This window comes from Camelus ferus, chromosome 2 (genome assembly GCF_009834535.1).
Source record: "Camelus ferus isolate YT-003-E chromosome 2, BCGSAC_Cfer_1.0, whole genome shotgun sequence".
NCBI classification, from domain to species: Eukaryota; Metazoa; Chordata; class Mammalia; order Artiodactyla; family Camelidae; genus Camelus; species Camelus ferus.
The window spans coordinates 99,927,562-99,948,418 of record NC_045697.1 but is presented as its reverse complement, the minus strand read 5'-3'; the positions used below and the strand labels follow the sequence as shown (position 1 = coordinate 99,948,418).

The 20,857-nt window shown below is 44.2% G+C and overlaps 1 protein-coding gene, 1 long non-coding RNA gene and 1 other non-coding gene across 3 annotated transcripts in view; 2 read left to right on the top strand and 1 right to left on the bottom strand.

The window, feature by feature from the left end:
- The window catches only part of TBC1D9 (TBC1 domain family member 9), a 106,798-nt gene that overhangs the window by 61,305 nt on the left and 24,636 nt on the right, over positions 1-20,857 (top strand). Inside the window, exons 4-13 of the mRNA XM_032463935.1 lie at positions 477-705; positions 1,120-1,381; positions 3,162-3,369; positions 7,925-8,131; positions 8,956-9,126; positions 9,948-10,098; positions 13,441-13,655; positions 15,522-15,639; positions 16,750-17,035; positions 17,336-17,465. Coding sequence (XP_032319826.1) covers positions 477-705; positions 1,120-1,381; positions 3,162-3,369; positions 7,925-8,131; positions 8,956-9,126; positions 9,948-10,098; positions 13,441-13,655; positions 15,522-15,639; positions 16,750-17,035; positions 17,336-17,465 — 1,977 coding nt within the window. The remainder of the gene's footprint in view (positions 1-476; positions 706-1,119; positions 1,382-3,161; positions 3,370-7,924; positions 8,132-8,955; positions 9,127-9,947; positions 10,099-13,440; positions 13,656-15,521; positions 15,640-16,749; positions 17,036-17,335; positions 17,466-20,857) is intronic.
- Positions 5,649-20,416, bottom strand: LOC116658692. Its single transcript, XR_004313952.1, has 3 exons — positions 20,336-20,416; positions 14,989-14,996; positions 5,649-5,658 (listed from the first exon to the last, which is right to left on the bottom strand). It is a non-coding gene; the product is annotated as an uncharacterized LOC116658692 (long non-coding RNA).
- On the top strand, positions 6,536-6,607 carry TRNAT-UGU. Its single transcript has one exon. It is a non-coding gene; the product is annotated as a tRNA-Thr (tRNA).

Genomic DNA, 20,857 nt, shown 5'->3' with positions numbered 1-20,857 from the left:
TTATTCACGGCCCTGAGACAGTGAGTCTGTGGCCAGAATCAGTTAGTGACAGGTGTTTCGGTCTTTCCTCCCTTCCAATTCACGATGAAATTTCATTGGTTTTGTTTTTTTGTTTTTTTTTTTTTTTTTGATAAAGATGGAAGTTGACCTTTGGGATGACTCTATCATGATAAGCTAGGAAAAGCAGTAGAACTAACAAAATCCTTCCATGTCCTCATTGGTCAAATAAAACTATGGGCTTCATTCTATGTGAATTTATCAAAATGATTAGTACCAGTAAACAGATGATAAGATCTCTGTTGCTCTTGTTCACTGGCTTAGAATTTGGGAGTTGGCTTTGAAAATACTCTGTTTTTTAAAAACTCTAGCCTTTGAAGTTTGTCTGCCTCCACCCCTTTCCAATATGTACAGCATGCGGAAAAATGTAGCTCTAGTCATATTAATACCAGTTGTGTGTTTTGTGCTTTACCCCTTAGGGTATCATTGCAGAGTATAACAAAATCAATGATGTGAAGGAGGATGATGACACAGAGAAGTTCAAGGAAGCCATTGTGAAATTCCACAGGCTGTTTGGAATGCCGGAGGAAGAGAAGCTCGTCAACTACTACTCCTGCAGCTACTGGAAGGGGAAGGTCCCCCGTCAGGGTTGGATGTACCTCAGTATTAATCACCTTTGCTTTTATTCTTTTCTCATGGGTAGGGAAGGTAAGTTCTCTAGGATCTTGGAGGGAAGCTTTGCAAAGTCTGTTGAGGTTTGCCACATCCAAACATCAACAATTTATCTGTAGTTGTAACTGAGCCAACACTATTTTGTAACGATTTTAACAATTGAATTCGATCATTTTTGATCCCACAGTTGTAAAGAAATTGATTACTAAGTAATAAAGAGTCACCAAAGGTATAATCCGTTTAGCAGACATGGACTTAAATCCACAATAATCATAGCTCAGAATTTTTGTGGTCCAGATTTGTCTCTTAAAACTAACAGAATAATGATAAATACTGGCACAGAAACTCACAGGAGTTCAGTGAGATTGGGGCATGGGGTTGTGAAATTACAGTATCTTGAAAGGATTTTAAGCAGCTGCATGTTGACCCAGCCTTGTTTCCTACACTCAGCCAAGCTGGTAATCCGGTGGGTGGACATCACTCAGCTGGAGAAAAACGCCACGCTGCTTCTGCCTGATGTGATCAAAGTGAGCACAAGGTCCAGCGAGCATTTCTTCTCCGTATTTCTCAACATCAATGAGACCTTCAAGCTAATGGAGCAGCTCGCCAACATTGCCATGAGGCAGCTCTTAGACAATGAGGGGTTTGAACAAGACCGATCCCTGCCCAAACTGAAAAAGAAGTCTCCTAAAAAAGTGTCTGCTCTAAAACGGTGAGTGACAGAGACTCTGAGCCTTCCAGACTTTAGACAAGAAGCTCATCCATTCATTTATGAAATTTAACCTTCTCTGAACAACTTCAAGGGTTTCACAACACTTTGCTGGGTGTGGATACAAAACTGAAAAAGACTTTCTAAGGCACTCACAGTTCAGCAAATGAGGTAGACACGACCAACTCCAGCATAATGTGCTGGGACCTCTTCTGGTCCTCTGAGCACAGTGCCATGAGCACACAGGTGGGGAGGTGGGCTGAGAGGGTAGGAAAGACCTCTTAGCAGAGGCTGCTGGGAGCTGGGCTCTTAAGACGTAGAAGAAATTACTCATGCAAATTCAGTAGGATGGAATAACATGATGGGAGAAACAGAAGGGGAAAGCACAGGGGGAAGTAAGTCCATCACATGTGTGGAAGGTGGCTGGGCATGGGATGAGAGGCTGCAGAGAAGTCTGAAGACTGGATGTGGGAGGAGGGCTAGAGAAAAGACAAGGGAAAAGTTGATGCCCTGAGGTGTGACAGTATGCATGGAATTACTGAGATGGGGATGAGGGAAGGATGAGTGTTTCCAAGGGAGATGAAGCCTCAGTTTTGATCAGGCTGAGTTGAGTTGCCTGCAGGACATCTAACTGGACATTGGTCCAGTAGGATATATGGAATTGGTAATCATCGCCACGCAGCTGATAGCTGGAACCTGACCAGAGGTCACTGCAATTAAAATGTCTGGTGATATGAGACATGTTTTGACAGAGTGATAAGAGGCTGGGTCACCGCAGTGGATCGACTAGCACGTGAAAAGCAAGGCAAGGGAAGTAGGGGCAGGTATAGACCGCTTGCTCAAGAGATTCAGTGGTCAAGGAGGGGGCTTGCTCTTTCTAGACTAAAGAAGGTTTGAAAATAGGATAGTCTGAAGTAGGCAGATGGGAAGAGTTTACTGGTGAGGGCAAGCGCAGGGACAGGTGTGGGTGCAGGTGCAGAAGGGAGCGTGGAGATAAAGCTATAATAAAATGAATAATTTTAAAAGTGGCATCTCGTAGGGCATGGAGAAGGATGCGTGTGTGTGCTGATACCTCTCCCTTTCAAACGGGGAAAGGAAGCAAGAGTCGGTGAGGATGGAGGCAGTTTTGGAGACAGCAGGGAGGGAGCTGGAGGGCTTCTCTGTGTCCTGTGAAGCCAGAAACTCGACCATCCAGGGGCTCAGGTGGTGTAAGAGCTTGAGGGGAGAGGTTTAAATAACCGCCACTGTAAACAGAAAAGGACCTGATTCGGGAGGTTGTAGCCTCCCGAGGACCCAGAGAGGTTAGAAACGCGAGTTGTCCCGAGCTGGGTTGCTCCTGTGTTTCAGGCAGGTTTGTTGTCTGTTCAGAGCAGACAGTGACAGTCAGCTGATTCATGTGGCTTTTGTGCCTTCCCATTTGGTCATTCTTAAAAGATAAGACCCCGAAAGTACATCTAGATGAGTATAAATGTAGTAATCTCTTTAGCAATTACCGTATTCTTTTAGAAAGAGAATTATGCCTGTCTAGGCCTTGTTTTCCTAAGATCCTTGAACATTTACAAATACTGATTGTGAAAATGACAACCCAAGGGGCCCTAAATATATTAAAATAATTTTATTATGTTTTTGGGTCCTAGGTTGGAGCTAACTCCCAGGAAGGTAGGAGTAAGTCTGACAGGCTGGAGGAGGGGAAAGATGGGCTGGGGAACCTCCGTTGCTGCATCATTTAGAGGCACTGAAGCTCTTCTCTTGCGTAAGCTGCGTTACTGTTGTTGCTTTCCAGCGATCTCGATGCCAGGGCGAAGAGCGAGCGATACCGCGCACTTTTCCGGCTGCCCAAAGATGAAAAGTTAGACGGCCACACGGACTGCACCCTCTGGACTCCATTCAACAAAATGCACATTTTGGGGCAGATGTTTGTCTCCACAAACTACATCTGCTTTACCAGCAAGGAGGAGAACCTGTGTAGCCTCATCATCCCGCTCCGAGAGGTAAGCGTCAGGTGAAGATGGGTATTTGAAGAGTTTAATCTGTAATACTTCTTTGTGTATTTTTTACCAGCGTTGGGTGGCTTTTAACCATAGGGTGATTGTTCACAATTCTTTGATGGAATCTGCCACTCTTTCCTGTGTTGTCATTGCTCCAAGTGACCGTGGGACCTGCAAGATCTCTTCTTCTGGAGGCAGCCTGGTGTTTTAAAAAAAAATGTAGGTTTCATTCTTGTTCAGGTGAGGTGAGGCCAACAGAGCAGATGACTGTCATGGAAAAGATTGCTTGTTATAGTCGCAGATCCCTCTAGGGGGCGCACGCCATGCCACAGGGACCACACGGGGACCACACGGGGAAGCACCAGGGCGGGTCAGCAGGCAGAAGAGCAGGGGAAGTGTGGAGAAGAGCCTTTACTGTAGTTTCCATGGGAAGAAACAGTGGAGGCAGGGCAAACAGGCTTAAGACTGGCAAGTTGGATAGTTTTGGCAGGCCCTAGGGCAGAGGGCCTGTCTCCAGTTGGCTGGTGCCTGGCCCTAGGGTGATGGGGGCAGGTGAGTGGTGGCCCTGAGTGTGAGAGCAGGTGAAGGAGGTCAGTGGAGTGTGGGCTCACTGGTTGGTCTGCCTATGGAAGGGCCGCTCACAGGTGAGTCCTCTGCTGTCCCTAGGAGTTGGCTGACTCTGGGATGGGTGGTCCCTTCCAGGGTCAGCAGGGCCCCAAGATGTGAAAACATCAAATACAGAAACTAGAATATGTGGTTAGTACACCTGGCTCACAGCCTGAGCAGCTTAGTCTTTAGAGGAGACAGTCCAGGTTGTGAACCAGAAAGCCAAGTGCTGAGATCTAGCTGGTCTGTCGATTCTCTGCATCGGACCCACTGGGACCGCCTGCCACGGTGGCAGACTCCTAAGTCCACCCCGGATCTTCTGAATCTGTGCAGGCTTTGGAGTCTGTAGTTTAATAAAGTCCCAGGCTGACTTACATGTGCAGTGAAGACTATGAAACATCAATCTTGTGTCTGCGGTGGAGGTGGGTTTCTGTCATGTCTTCACAGTGATAGGTTATTCTGGTACTTGCGTGGAAGCCTTGCTGTGCTGTTTGGGGTTGAGAAGGAACTCAGGTTAAGATGTCAGGGGCTGGCAGGCCTGCACTTTCTAACCTGGCAACTTTCAACCTTCTCTGGTCATTTTCTAGAAGTTAACATGGTTGGAAGCTTTGGCTATTAAATTAAGATTGACCCTTTGTTAAGATTCCCTATAGTAAAAGATTCAAGTTTCCCTCTGCCTTCTTTTCTTTTCTTTTTGTTAAATCATTTATGTAAGCAGATGTTCTTGGTTTTTTTGTTTGTTTGTTTGTTTTTAAACTGTTGCATCATTATTACAGTAAATTTGTAAGAATACAGACAAATAAAAAGAAAGCAAAATTCACCCCTAGTCTCACCATTCAAAGATGACCACTTTAGTTAACATTCTGCTATCCAGCTTTCCAGACTTTCTATACATGGCTGTGTATATGTCATTTATATTATTTACATATAAAACATAAAGAATTTTTATTATTTGCTTATTTCCCTTAACAGTATACACTTAACTTTTCCCCATATTATAAAATACTCTTTTACAATGTAACTTTTAATGACTGCATATTATTCCATAAATGGATACACATATAATTTATTTCTTCTCATGTAGGTGACCTGTGGTTGGACCTTTGCATTGTTTTTAGTTTTCTTCTAATAATCATATGTATAACTTTCCTTAAGTTATAAATTCCTACAAGTTGAATTGTCAGATTAAAAAAAATGAGAAATGTTAGGCAATTGATAAAGTGTACAGCACTTTTTGAGGCCAGGAATTGTTGGGGGTGAATTCTGAGATGGATAATTCATCAGTACTTACAACTGGCTCAGAAATGCATTTTATGACTTTTTCCAGCAAACTTACCTTCTTTGTCTTAGGGAGTTATTATACGCGTGTGTGTGTGTTGTAATTGACATATTAGTTTCAGGTGGACAACATAGTGATTCAATATTTGTCAGTATTGCAGAATGATCACCACAGTAAGTCTAGTTAACATCTATCACCATACACAAGACTGTCACTGAAATTTTCTTGGTCAAGTCCTACCTGACTGTAGTAAAGCACAGTAACCCGGACTGGCTAAGGAAACCCATCCTGGGATTAAGAATGTTCCATGGATGTGTCATTTATGACTCTGAGTGAGTCACCACTCTGTTTATCCAGAGGGAACTGAGGAGCAGAGAGGGGCTGGAGCTGCTGTCCAGACGTCTGCTCTCCTGTTCCCCACCTCTTGGTGCGGTCCAGCTAACTCTCTGCACATGCCAGTGCAATTTACAGCATGATAGTGAGAGCTCAGGGAACTGAGAGAGTGGTGGCTGATACCCTCAGCCCATCTTCTGCTTGCCAGTTTTCTCTAACAGGTAGTAAGGCAGAGATAATTCAGTCATATTTCAGCATAAATCAGATAAGGGACAATGGTGGGGGTAGCGTTTAGAAATAAAGCATTCTGTGGCTGGAGGATGCAGCTTTAACATGATGCTCAGTGAGACAGCAGTGCCCTTTCCTTTAACCTGATGAATCGCTGAAATATATTAATGGTAGATCTCTAACCTCGACTAATGGAAGAAGCAAAAGACTTAATGTAATTTTTATTACCTGTAGGTAATGATAATGACAGAAAGCAGTAGGGCAGGGCTCCCACCCACCAGCGAGTCTGTTTGAGCAGACACTGGTCTTTCTGTGAACTGAGTTAAACTGATTCTGTGAACTGAGTTAACTGTATTTATGATCCTACTAGACATAGGACTTTACACTTTGACTTCAGCAAGATCCACGTGGTGTCTGTGTTTTAGGCACAGAACTTGAACCTTTCATTCTTTTTGCATGTGTCATTTAGTCCCAGACACCTGGTGACCAAAAGAATCAGAAAAAAATCCGTTGGGAGAAAAGGAGTTTTTATAGGTCTTTTAAAATGAGGATTATTCAACACACATCTGAGGGGTCATGGGAAGATCCTTTTTATGATAAAGAGGTTGTTTTTGTTTTTGTTTTTCCATTTTTCTAGCTTCATTTGCATTGAGGAATAAACACTTTTATGTGCAACTCCGAGTATCTCAGAGGATTCCTTTAAAAATGTATAAATATGTGGGTGGGGGTATAGCTCAGTGATAGAGCGTGTGCTTTGTATGCATGAGGTCCTGGGTTCAATCCCCAGTACCTCTGTTAAGGGGAAAAAAATGTATAAATATATATCTAATTCTATGTATGTATAAAATCTGAGGATGGAAGTCAGGTCCTGCAGGTTTCCCTTTATGGACCCCAGTAATCCCTGTTTTGCATTTGTGACCATGTAATTTTTTAGGCAACTCCAGTGGTTTCCTTAACCTTGAAGTTTTCAAAGTTCTGCTTTGGTGGTTCACATGAAAATGCTGATGAAAGGGCTGAAGTTGAACCTGTCTAGATGACTTACCAGTGGAAATGAAGAGGGGAAGGAAACTAAGTATTTAGTCAGAGCTGCTGCAAATAAACCACTGATCTAGGGCTGGCCTTGAGGCGTTCTTCCCAGTGGGCTAAAGAAAAAACTTGTAATGCATTTATCCTAGTTTCCAGTTGATGAAAATCCTATTATAGAGCACCAAACACATGCCATCATTTCGAAGCTAAAGCAGATGCCCCCTTTCCTATTTTTCTCCCAGTGTGGTTCACTTACTCCACCACACACGCACGCTCCCTCTCTCTCTCTCGCTGTCTCTGTCTCTGAGACCCAACCACACACCTACACACACAGCACCCCACCTCCACACACACATAGAGTCAGCCGGTGCAGATAAGGTTGCAGTTAACTTGTTTACGTCATGTCTGTTCAAAATGGAGCCTTTAAAACTTTGAAGTGGTGGGAGGTGAGGGATGCAAAGCCCTGGGGTCTAAATGAGACGTTTGAAAGATTGGTGGTGTTTTGAAAGCCTTCTCCACATTAAGCTTTGTAAAAAGGAACCAGTATCATGCCTGTTTCTGTCTCTTAAGGGTGATGTAGCAGCTGGGAGTTCTCTCTCTTATGGCTCCATGAAATTTTAATGAAAATCAAAGAATTCCTTCACAGCAAGGTTTATTCATTCTTGGTGCCACTGACCTGGACTTGTCTTGGCCTGGGTGTTGTTGGGGCAGCTGCCCTGTGTCCTGTGCACTGCAGGATGTCTAACAGCATCCCTGTCCTCTACCTGCTAGGTGCCAGTGGTACTTCCACTTGTGACAACTGAAAGTGTCTCTAGATGTTGCCAGATGTCTCCTGGGGGGCAAAAATTATTCTCGATTTAGAACTACTGATTTAGAAAAACCAGCCAGATAATTCCAGCTCTACTTTGATTTGTTGTGAGCTGCTTTATTTTATGGGAACAGAGTTAAAGAATCTCAGCTTGCCTCAATAAAATATGGGTGGTTCCTATAGGACTTAAAAATGCTGTGTTCCTTCTTCGGTGCTGCTCAGAGATTGCTGTTGCATAATCCCCAGAAAGTAATGCTCTGTGTCCTCTTTCTTTTCAGGTGACGATTGTAGAAAAGGCAGACAGCTCCAGCGTGCTCCCCAGTCCCTTATCTATCAGCACCAGGAACAGGATGACCTTCCTGTTTGCCAATTTGAAAGACAGAGACTTTCTAGTGCAGAGGATCTCTGATTTCCTGCAACAGACGACCTCTAAAATATACTCGGACAAAGAATTTGCAGGAAGCTGCAACAGTTCAGATGATGAGGTCTGTGGAAGGCACCTGCGGGTGTTTTGGTTCATCTTATTACTCTTCCCTGGAGGTGCTCACTTCCTTGTCCCGTTTCTTGGATCTTCAAGCTTTGCAGCTGTGCTGAGATGAACCACCTACCCTCTGCCCAGAGCAGTATCTCATTTAAATCTCATGGAGTTTGTATTTGGGATCATCTAGGGCTGGACAGAACCTTAGAGATCATCTGGTCTAACCCTCTTATTGCACTGTTGATCTTGTTGGGAATGGTACAGAGGTCATTTATTATGATAAGATACGAATTGTATCCCCAGTTGAATTGAATCAGGCCCTGGACCAATATCCAGGGAAACTGAAGCCCTGAAAGCTATGTGACTAGCTCAAGTCATAGCACAAGTTACTGGTAGTTAAAGCAAGTTGTAAAAATAGTGAGCACATGAGTAACAGCCCTGCCCCTGTCCTCCTGCTCTAAGACTATGTGGGCATTTTTGAGGCACCAGAAAATAGAGAGGAGGTGAGGGAGGTGGTCCCATAAGCAGTTGATTCAACCACAGTGTGCTTGGCATGCAGCATACTAATCAGAGAGATGTGTGGCCAACCACTTGTTGCAAAAATACATCTAAAATACAGAGGATAAACAAACAAACAAACAAACAAACACAGAGGAGACCTCTTTTGGGCATTGGCTCTGAGTCCCACGACCCCACCAAAGTGCTGGCTTGCTGCCTTTCTTCTGCTTTGTGACGTAGCAAGAAGCCTTGGGAGCCAAGCTGTTGGTATCTGTCCAGAGTAGATCCTACAGCCCAGACCATCCAGCGGCTTGCTCCTCTCTGCACCTGCAGGTGTACTCTCGGCCCAGCAGCCTGCTTTCCTCCAGCCCCCAGAGAAGCACCAGCTCTGACGCTGATGGAGAGCGCCAGTTCAACCTCAACGGCAACAGCGTCCCCACAGCCACCCAGACCCTGATGACCATGTATCGGCGGCGATCTCCCGAGGAGTTCAACCCGAAATTGGTGGGTGCCTCCTCCTCTTGCCCAGAATGTTCTTATATTAGAACCATAACGTTTGAAAAATATGCTCTTAATAAAAGCAAACTTTTTTTTAACTTTAAAGTTGCTAAGAAATTAGATCTTAAGTTCTCACAACCAAAAAGAAATGATAATTGAGTGACATGGTATGGTAGTATCATATTGCAGTATCTAGTAAATCAACACACTGTACACCTTAAAAAAAAGTAAACTCAAATACGTCAATATAACACATTGTAGACCTTAAAAATAAACTCATAAATCCGTCAACAGATACTTTCCTGCAAGTAAAGCAGATTTTGTCAAATATGTCATTAGGTTTCAGAGTGGCTTCTTCACTGAAGGAGATGAGTTAGAGACAGTACAGATGACTTTTTTTGGTCATATTTTTAACTTTTTTATGCGTATTTAAAAAATTGAAGTACAGTTTTGATATACAATCTTGTATTTAACTATTGTTTAGTCAACTAACAAATAAGGACATAATTTCTCAGACCACGTTTTAAAAACATCAGCTTACTTTCACTTGGAGGTGTGGACATAAAGCCATAAATGTGGTTTGCACTCTGCTGACCCATCTCAGGTAAGCGGAATTCTGACTCTGGTACAGGAAGCGTCACGGCAGAACCACAGGCTGTGATCAGTCAGGGAAGGACCCCAGAAGATCTGAGTCCTTTATCCTTATGTCCATTCTGTCCAGAACTCAGCCGCTGTGTTCACTAAGGAAGATGTTCTGACCTTCCATTGAACTTCTTACCATCCTCCAGGTACTTTGGGATGTACTGATGTTTCATTATCTATTTCAGGCCAAAGAGTTTTTGAAAGAGCAGGCCTGGAAGATTCACTTTGCCGAGTATGGGCAAGGGATCTGCATGTATCGCACAGAAAAGACGCGGGAGCTGGTGCTGAAGGGCGTCCCAGAGAGCATGCGCGGGGAGCTCTGGCTGCTGCTGTCAGGTACGGCCGGCGGGGGTGGGAGCACCGGCCCCAGAGCCCGCGGGGCCGTCGTGCACCAGGGCCCTTTCACCATGTCGGCCCCCCATTCAGGGCTAAATTGCCGTCCCTTGCCAGAGTCTTGAAACCCCCCCATGACTCTTCCCTCCATGAAAACACAGGACACGTATTCAACAGATGTTGAAGCCACCATCCCTTGAGTCCTCGTAACCTCTTCCATTTTTCCTCTAACTCTATTTAGGGACAAACAGAACCCAAAGAAAAAGAGTAGCATTCTTTGTGATTTTTAGAGTCTTCTTTTTTTTTTTTTTTTTCTCCTTTTTCAGCTGTGTCAGCTTCATTGAGGATGTTTAAATGTGGCACTTGTCCAGAGCAGTCGTTGGGGTGGGGAAGAGGGTAGAAATGGAGGAATAAGAGAACCTCATCAATGAGTTTTGGCTTCTCTTGATTTTGCGGGTTCTCACTGGAGACAGGGAAGAGAGGCCGGAATGGGCTCTGGAGCTAAAAGCCTACCTGGATTATACTTACACTCCAAGCTGGAGATGCTGGGAAGGACAGAAGGGGACGATCCCAGAGCCGTGGGAGAGGTGTGTCCATCTTCACAGGCCCACCACTAGGCTCACGCCCAGTATGACGCCATCAGGTTAAACCTCTGAGTCCGCTACAGAAGCCAGGGGTCCTTTGGGGATAACCCCCATCACTCCTTCCTCCCAGCCTCAAGCATCCCGTGTATCCCAGGGATCTGTTCTGTCACAAACATCAGAGCATTTCTTTGGGTGTCACCAGTCTTGTCTTTAATATATAAATCAGTTGCTCTACCTGATTAGAGGGCTGAAATGGAATCGTTTTAAATAGGCTCATGTGAAAATTTTTATTTGAACCTGAGCTGGTCTGACACAAGTGCTTATATCAAAACCTTTTATTTTAAAGATGACATTAAAATGAAAAGAAGTTACCAGACTTACAAGAAAGCCTTAAAGAAAAAACTTGTAGCTCTTTCTAAAAGTAGATATAAATGGTAATTACCAATGAGCTGTTTTAACAGCTCAGAAGTAGGAGTAGAGAATCCTGAAAAATAATTGGTCTTCTCTGTTTCATGTAAAACTGGTTTATTCTGTCCTCATTTACATGTCTTGTTTTTCATTTGCCACAAGTGGACCAGCCATAGCTCCTCATTTACAAATCCAAATTTGAGTCAAATTGTCTCTAATTTCCAGTCCATCTCAAGAAGATCCTTACCGTCCAGTCTGCCATCTTTCCTGTGTTTGGTGAGCTACTCACCTGACAGCCTGATTCAGATCACTGCTGCAGTGAACAAAACAATTCCATTTTCATCTTCCTTACTCAAATGGGGAGTTACTTACAGCTGCATTTTAGATGAAAATGAAACTTACGGTGGGCACTGGGAAACAGGATACAGCAGTCCACAGCCTTGTAGAGCCCTGTTTAGAGTTAGACCCAGTGTTTTCCTTTTTTTTTTTAACTTTTTTGGGGAGGGCAGGTAATTAGGTTTATTTATTTTATTTTGTTTTTGGAGGAGGTGCTGGGGATTGAACCCAGGGCTTCATTCATGCTAAGGATGCAGTCTACCACTTGAACTATACCCTCCCACCCGGCCCCCGTGTTTTCTTTAACTATGATGGGCTGCGTGAGGCCAGAGGTGAAGCAGTGTACACACCACGTTTGTTGGGTATAGAAGTGAGCCCATGTTTCCACCCAGTGCACCGGGGGGTGGGTAGGGTTCACGCGGAGGCCAGCTTGACCACGGGGAGAGCCCAGCCTCCTGGGACCTGCCCTGCTTCCCATGACTCTGAGGGCCACTGTCCCAGGACCTGGCTTGGCTACCCACTAAATTGAGTGCAGGCCAGATGGCAAGAAGTGCTTGTAAACCATCCTTGAAAGGAGTGCAGAAGCTAGTGTTAAGCTAGTGTTAAGTCAACCAGACTGCCTTTGTGGGGCAGGTGTGAGTGATGAGGCTGGCTCTCTGGGTGACCGTCAGCGACAAGGAGTGAGTAAGCCCAGGGGCTCTAATTTCTAGTCAGTTTACCCTGTCATTAAGTGTGTGTGTGTTTGTGTGTGTGTAGAGATAACACATATATATATACACATATTTAATTATATAGTATGTACATATGTGTGTGTATTTTCTATGTATATTTATGTGTGTGTGTGTGTATATATAATTTATACATACTTAGATTTTATTTAACTAGATTTAGATTAAGGTATTTGTATCCAGGGCTTTTCTGTGCTCCGGAGTCTTACAGGGGGAGGATATAGCTCAGTGGTAGAATGCATGCATAGAAATCCTGGGTTCTGTCCTCAGTATCTCCATTAAAGTAAATAAATAAACCTTATTACCCCCCCCCAAAATAAGAAGCAAAAACTTTAAAAAAGAACTTAAAATGTAAGTATCTCAAAGCAGTGATTCTCACCACCACCTGGCCCTCATCCCCACCCCTGCGGGGCTCCCCTCGGTGGCAGGGGCCCGTCACTGCAATTTTAAACATCCCTCCAGGTATCTGAACCCCACCTCCTCTTCACTAAGGCGGTTTGAGCCCTTCGAAGCTTGCACCTTAGCAAACAGTTTCCAGACTTGTTTTGAGATGCAGAACCTCCTTTTTCAAGTGAACGCCTAAGGAGGAGCCCCGTCAAACGCAAGCAGAGCTGCCGTGGTTGATGGGAGGGCTGAGACCCGCGAGCCTCAGCTTGGCGCAGTCCGCCCCCCTCCCTGCCCTTCTCGGAGCAGCCCCTCGGGATAGTCTGGGGGAGTTCCTTGAAACTCTACCTGAGGGAGGTTTCTCTTATTCTTTAATCATCATTATTTTTTACTGGAGTATAGTTGATTCACAATATTGTGTTAGTTTCAGGTGTACAGCAGAGTGATTCAGTTATTTTTTTCTGATTACGTTCTGTTATGGCTTATTACAAGATACCAAATATGGTTCCCTGTGCTGTGCAGTAGGTCCTTGTTGCTTATCTATTTTATGTATGACTTCTATCTGTCAGTCCCATACTCCTGTTTTACCCCTCCCCGCCTTTCCCCTTTGGTAACCGCAAGCTTCTCTGTCTGTGAGTCTACTTCTGAGTTGTATGTGGATTCATTTGTATTACTTTTTAGAGTCCACACATGAGTGGTAGCATATAGTATAGGGAGGTTTTGAAATAGAAGAGGAAGAGGGAGGGAAGCCAGGAGTGAACTGACAGCCTGGCCGTGACTGCAGCACACGCACCGTTGTGGGATGTCACTGTCACCTCACGCATGTCCTCTGAGGGGTGGGGAAGGCCACGAGGCTGGGGGTCCGCTTCCACTTTCTGACGCTGGGTCTGGTGGGTGTTTCCCAGGTGCCATCAACGAGAAGGCCACACACCCTGGGTACTATGAAGACCTCGTGGAGAAGTCCATGGGGAAGTACAACCTCGCCACGGAGGAGATAGAGAGGGACCTCCACCGCTCCCTCCCAGAACACCCAGCTTTCCAGAACGAGATGGGCATCGCTGCTCTGAGGAGAGTCCTAACAGCTTACGCTTTCCGGAACCCTAACATAGGGTATTGCCAGGTGAGTGTCACAGACGGATGAGGCTTTAAAGAAAAGACGTGTTATTAGCCACTGAGGAATGAGCAGAAAGGCTTCATGGCCAAGAGAGCTGTTGCTGCACGAGGGTCTCTCAACCTTGGTGCTGTTGGCCTTGGGGACTGGATAATTCTTTGTGTGGGGCTGTCCTTTAGGATGTTAAATAACATTCCTGTTTAATAACATGTTTAATAGTATCTACCCACTAAATGCCAGTAGAACCCCCTAATTGTGACAACTAAAATTTCTTTAGGTGTTACCAGACGTCCCCCAGGGAGCAAAGTCTCCCTGGGCTGAGAACCACTGAACTGAGCAGAGGAACCAGGATACAGGGGTGTCCTTCCTGGACCCATCACCCTCTGGTGACCTGCCTGGTCGCTAGCTAGTCGTGAGCACGCCCGCATACCTACCTGTCCTTTATTTCTGGATTCTAGGTTCCACGCTGCTCCTCCTTTGCATCTTCTAAGCAATTAGTGACCTTGAGAATGTAACTTTTATGTGCTATGGTTATATTTTAATGCACAGTAAAATAAATACTTAATTCAGTATGAAAAAGATGTTGCTCATACACCAGCTAAAATGATCGTTTGTACTAGTGCCACAGTTTGGGAAGCTCCAAGATAACGTGACCTTAGATTTAAAGGCTACATATACAGAGAGGTCTTCTCTGACCGTCTAGCTAAATGCTAAAGCAGGCTTAATTCCTCTGTACACACACACGCGCGCAGAGCACAGGCCTCCTTGTACCACGTTATTTTATCTTTTTGATAGCACTTAATTTAAATACACCCCCAAATTAATGCATCAACTTTTACATCTTTGTTCTGTCTCTCTGACCCAAGCATTTATGCCCTGTGAGACTTGTCACCACTGTGTCCCCGTCTTTCCCCAGTACCTAGTCCAGAGCCTGCTACCAAGGAGACTCCCAAAAGAACGTACCTTGACTGAATGATTCAGGCACTAACTGTGACCATGGTCATGTACTAGGCAGGTTAATCATCAAGTGGAATTTTAATAATGGTTTCACCTGGGAACATACTGAGTAAGGCTTACAAGAAAGAGCCTATTAGACCAAAATTCCTTTTTTGACATTTATATCGTAGAAGCCTGATGAACACTTACTGGTTTCTAGAAGATCAAAAGCAGTCCAGAAGTGAGTTGGCTTCTAATATTATAAAGTTCATATTTATCTTTTGATCTTCCTCTTTTTAATTAAAGGGACTATTAAAGTAGTTGAGCCTTGAGTGGTTATGAGCTGTCTGATAATATCTTTTAATAAAGTCAGTTACTTTAGAATTAAATTCCTGTTACTTATCACCTTCCATCCTTATCCAGATGGAAATAGTGGGCGAGAACTCCAACTCTGAAAGGTTTCATTGTTCTCGAGGAGAGCCTCAAGCCGTGTGTACTCAGTTATAGAAACAATTATGGAAGATTAAAAAGGAAATATTTACCTCACTGAATTGAGGATTAAAAACAAGGAGATTTCAGCAGGTTCAAAGCTTTGTCAAAGGGCCTTTGGACCAAGTTCTTGAATGAGGGTTTGCAAGTGTCGGGGGCTCAGGCCTTGGTGAATGCTGGTGTTCATGGAGGCCCTTTAAAGTTAACAGGTTCAAGGACTAAGAGTTTTTACATTTTTAAAAGGTTGTAAAGAAAACAAAACTCAGAGGAATATGTGCATATCCCTTGCAAAGCCTTTAAATATTTATTATGTGTTTTTCTTATGGAAGAAGTTTGCTGGCCCCTTGGGACTAACTCGGTCACTTTTTAGGTTAACAAAATGGCTTCTATGTTCAAATGTGTCTGATGTATTTAAAATGTGTTTCATGACATCTCCTTCCACTCATTCAGGCCATGAACATTGTCACATCAGTGCTGCTGCTTTATGCCAAAGAGGAGGAAGCTTTCTGGCTGCTGGTGGCTTTGTGTGAACGCATGCTTCCTGATTACTACAACACCAGGGTGGTTGGTATGTGGTGATGCAGCTCACATTTTAACCCTTATCTCACAGGAAGGTGTTTCTAGAGCCAGGATATCATTTCCAGGCACCATTAGCCAAAAGAGTTTTAGACTAATCCAGTTTTCCAAAATGGGGATGAGAGGCTTGAATCAATACAGGTGGTACCCAAAGGAGCTCCAAAGAGCTTAGGAGAGTATACATGTATCACCTTGACGGAAACTGTTTCCTAAGACACCTGATGTGGGTGTCACTCTGTGGCATGTGAGAGCTACACCAAGCACACAGATCATCAACCCAAAAAGGTTTAGCAATTCTTTCATGAGAAGGATGGAATCTACAAAAGGCAGAAGTATTCAGAAAAGGAATGGAGACAATAGCATATAAAATGTTGCCAAAGCTAAGTTTCTAAGGTATTTTTTGGAACTGGTTTCTTTGCAAAGCAAACAACAATGGGGAGTACTTAAATAAATTATAATCCTCTCACGTGTTAGACATTCATTTTAGCAGGACACACTTTTCATTGCTGGTGTAGGAAAATGTATGCTTTACGTGTCCCTCTTGCATTCTGTCTTCATTTCTAAACTTCTGCACAGTAATTTAAATCATTGGAAGTACTCTCCAGAAATATCAGGACGTCGATCATGAGTGTGTTCAGCTGGAATGCTTTTAAGTTTAAAAAGCAATCATTTAAAGAAACAATTCCTGTGTGAGGACCATGCATCCAAAAGAGCAATTTGTTTTTAAAAGAGTTTGCCAAGAAATGAAGCTACTTAGATATACTTTTCATGCCTAACCATTTATGTTGCCAACAAAATAAAGAATTGTGTGTCATGAAAATTTTGTAAACTGACCCTTCCAACAGTCTTTGTAATTGTCATGCTATTGCTCCTTTCTGGTAGACAGCCAGGACAGGAAGACCTCCCAGGAAGAGAAGAGGCAGCCAGAACTCCTCTGGTGACTTGGCTGTGCCGACATGTTGGTCCAGTAACGTAGTAACTGGAGTTCTGTCTCGGCAGCAATTGTGAACTGGCTGGTTTTAGTCAGGCCATTGGATTGGGTGCATTCGTGAGAAGCTGTAGTAGGTTAACCCATGACCTCTGGTGTCCACCCCCGCTACAGGTGCCCTGGTGGACCAGGGTGTCTTCGAGGAGCTCGCCCGAGACTATGTCCCGCAGCTGTACGACTGCATGCAGGACCTGGGCGTGATTTCCACCATCTCCCTGTCCTGGTTCCTCACCCTATTTCTCAGCGTGATGCCGTTTGAGAGTGCAGTTGTGGTTGTCGACTGTTTCTTCTATGAAGGAATCAAAGTGATATTCCAGTTGGCCCTGGCTGTGCTGGATGCAAATGTGGACAAACTTTTGAACTGCAAGGATGACGGGGAGGCCATGACCGTTCTGGGAAGGTATTTCTCACTTGGAGAACCACCTCTGGGGTTTCTTCCCTGTGCTCTCCATCTGTCTGTCTCCTTGGTTTCATGAGTCTTCATTGCCCACATAATTCATGAGTCAAAATGCCCACTTCTCTCTGCGGCCGAGGATTTATTTTCATATGCTCTGTCTTTTAGTGAAGGGAATTTCATTCTGCTCTTAAGGAAATTCTAGTCCTTTGTTTTAATGTGCAGAATTTGGAGAAAATGGCTGGACAACTGTAAAAGGGGAAATTCCAGGTTAGCCTCCCAGTGACTCCCGATTCCTTCTTCCAGATACTTGGACAGCGTGACCAATAAAGACAGCACGCTGCCTCCCATCCCTCACCTCCACTCCCTGCTCAGTGATGACGTGGAGCCCTACCCGGAGGTCGACATCTTCAGACTCATCAGAACGTCCTATGAGGTAGGTCTGGTTTCCTGCCTGAGTGTTCCAGCACTCTGAGTGCTAGGAGGGGCTCAATCAGACGGGGCCACACACTTCATTGCTAACCCAGGGTATACTTGCTTCCTTCCACCTTCTGAGAACTTGTTGCTGAAGCAAGCAGCTACCTGCCACCTGCCAGCTTTGAGCTGAGGGGGTCTAGCACCACGGAACAAGTGGCATGAGCAGCTCTGTGCTGTGCCCACCCTGACGCCTGATCACGCAGCAGCTTGTGTTCAGCTCTGGTTGGGGAGGGGCTGTTGAAAGCAGGAGTGGGGAGGTTGACCTGTACAAATCAGTTCACTTCCTGTGCTCATGTCAAGTCCTTAGATCTTCTGGGAAGCAGACAAGCCAATCCTTTTCAGTCCGAGGCATGTAGAATACTCTAGAGCATCCTGGAGAAGAACCAGAGTCCTAGGATTCCTCCAAAGTTGCTTGGCCTGGGTTGGGAGGGCGCCTCCCGGTCCTTGATGCCCCCAGACCTGGTCTTGAATCCCAGAATAGAACTAACAGGCGTCCAGGGGAGAAGGACCCAGCACGCTGCGTACCCCTCAGCACTCGGGGTGTGTAGAGCCCTGCAGGCTCAGTGCCCGTAACGCCTCCTGGTTTGTTCACTTCCTGATCGTTAAGAAAGAGTGTGAATGTTCTGCTGAGAGCACTGTGCCGTCTGTAGGTGTTTTGGGATCGTGTGACCAGTGATCGTCAGCATTTCAATGAGCAACAACCTGGATAAGGGAGAAATGGTGAGGGACAGGCTGAGGTCATAAAGTCTCACTTAAACAGAGTAAAAATGTGGTGCTTTTTTTTTCTGCATATACATGCATATATTCGTTTCATTTTTTTTTCATTAAAGGTTATTACAAGACACTAATGAACTCATCATCTACAGAACAGAAACAGATTCACAGACGTAGTAAATAATCTTACAGTTCCTGAGGGGAAGGGGGTGGGAAGGGATAAATTTGAGAGTTTGAGATTTGCCAATGTTAACCACTATATATAAAAATAGATTTTAAAAAACCAAGTTTCTTTAGTTTAGCACTTGGAAAAATGTGGTGCTTTAAAAAAAAATTGGTACGGCTCTGGAAGCCTTTTCAGAAATATGCATCCTTAACTCATAATGGGAGAAAGACTGGTAATTTATTATTTAAAAAAACTTTTTGTTGGTACCCCATATACATTGTAAACAAAACATTTTTGCTATGTTTTAAAATTATAAAATTTGTGTATGTTAATAATAAAAAATGTAGAAACTGTGGGAAAATATCAAGGAAAAAACTGTATCCTGTGAGCATCTCACCATATTTCCCTCAAAAAGGTTTTTATATTTGCATTTTACGCTTAAAAACAAGTTTCTACTGAAAAGTGTTTTGTAACAGTCCATTTTCACTTTAAATATATCACCAGCATTCTCTAATATTTAATGTATTGTTTGCAGATTTTCATAGATTCTTAATATTCTGCTTTCATGAGGTGTCAAAACTTACTTGGCTGGTCCTTTTTGTTGGACATTTTCTTCGTTTATTTTCACATTTTCAGTACCATATGGCAAATTCACATGCTATTATTCCATGTATATCTATTATATGATATGTATGATATTATATATTATATGATAAACTTGTACACAAGCAACACATCTCTGATTATTTTCTTAGAGTCCGTTCTTAGGAATAGATTCACAGCAGAGGATCAAAAAGTATCAATTATTTCCAAGCTCCTGGCACAATTTTCTGTAAAAATTGTCCCAAATTATATTTCCTCTAGTAGAGATTAAGGATGGCTGTTTCACTTCATCCTCTCCAAAACTGGTTATCATCATAATGCATTTAAAAAATGAATCATTGCCCTAGGACTTGTGGATGGTCCTCTGTCAGAAATTTTGGATGATTGTTTTTCCAGAAAAAGAGCCCATGTGATTAAAGGCGATAGTTATTATTGTAGCTGGGGGTGTTTTTTCTAAAGGCGTCTCCTAAAACCTTTATTGTGAAGAGAATTCTAGACCAAAGTAATAAAGCTTGGTATGTGGAAACTCAGCTTTGTTCTTGACAGCAGATAAGCGAACATCTTGCTGAGGTCAGCGCCTGGCCCATTTTTAATGAGAGAGAGAGGAGAATGGAGCCACGACCAGGGCTGGTTTCCACTTCCATCCTGTCTGGCTGGTCCCTTACGGTGGCCATAGGCTGCCAGACATCCTATCGCAGTCACAGCAGCGGTTTCCTTCCTTTGCCTGGAAAGACAGCCCCGTGTATTTGTACCAGAGCCTACATTACTGGGTCTTTCAACGCATGACGACTGGTTTTTTATTTTCTCTGCTTAGTGTTGCCATTCTGCTCATCAGTTTCCAGTGGCTTCCCGATGCCCTATAGATCGTCCTAAAGAAAACACTACAGACCTTGCCTTTCTTCCCCTCCTAGCTGTTAGGTTGGTGGTTCTGCCTGTGCATTAAAATCACTCAAACTTTTTCTTAAAGCCAAACTTTTAAAAATATAAATTTCTAGGCTCCATTCTAGACCAGTTAAATCTGTATCTCTGGCATAAGGCCTAAGAATGAGTATTTTTTAAAAGTTCCCAGGTAATGGCAGAGCCCGGTGAAGGCTGAGAACGCAGAATGCAGAGCTGCCCTAGACGCAGAATGGGGCACTTAGACGCAGACGCCGGTTATAACCTGGTTTGGACCGTGGCATGACACCGGGTTCTGAGACATGCTACTTCTTTCTTTCTGTGCTTCAGGATCATCAGGAAACTAGAAACAGGAAAAATACCAAAAGCACATTCAGCCTTGAGATCTGAGCAGGGGTGCCCCAGGTGGCTGCCCGTTGGTCAGCCTTCTCCTGATGCGTAGAGATGACTCTGCTCATAAATGCCTTGTAGGAAAAATCTCCATCATCGTTAAGTTCTCCCAAGCTCCTGCTGGAAGGAGTTGTACGGACCATTTGAGAGACAGTTTTCTTCTGTGTGGGCCTGTGTGCGAGGCGCTGCACTTTCGTTAGAGCTACACAGAAGGAGAAGACCCAGTCCCAGCCTTCAAGGCTGACTCACAGACTGAGACGAGCCTCTGGAAGGCACTGGGGCACGTTAATAAAAGCCCTTACAGCAGACACACGACCAGAGGTTCTTCTTGTTCAAGATGACCCAGCCTGGTGGGTTTAATCTCAGAAATGTTAAGCAGGCAAAAGAGGTGGCTGACAAAACACAAGGAGTAGTTTGTGCAGAAGGACAGACAGTTTTGAAAGCTCAGAATAATGTGTCGGGCTTACTAATGATGACAAAAATAGCTGCCACTCATGGAGAGCCTGCCGGCACTTCCCAGACAGCCCCACCAGGTGAATGTTAATACACTTTAAGGTGAAAATGTAAGTTCAGAGAGGTTG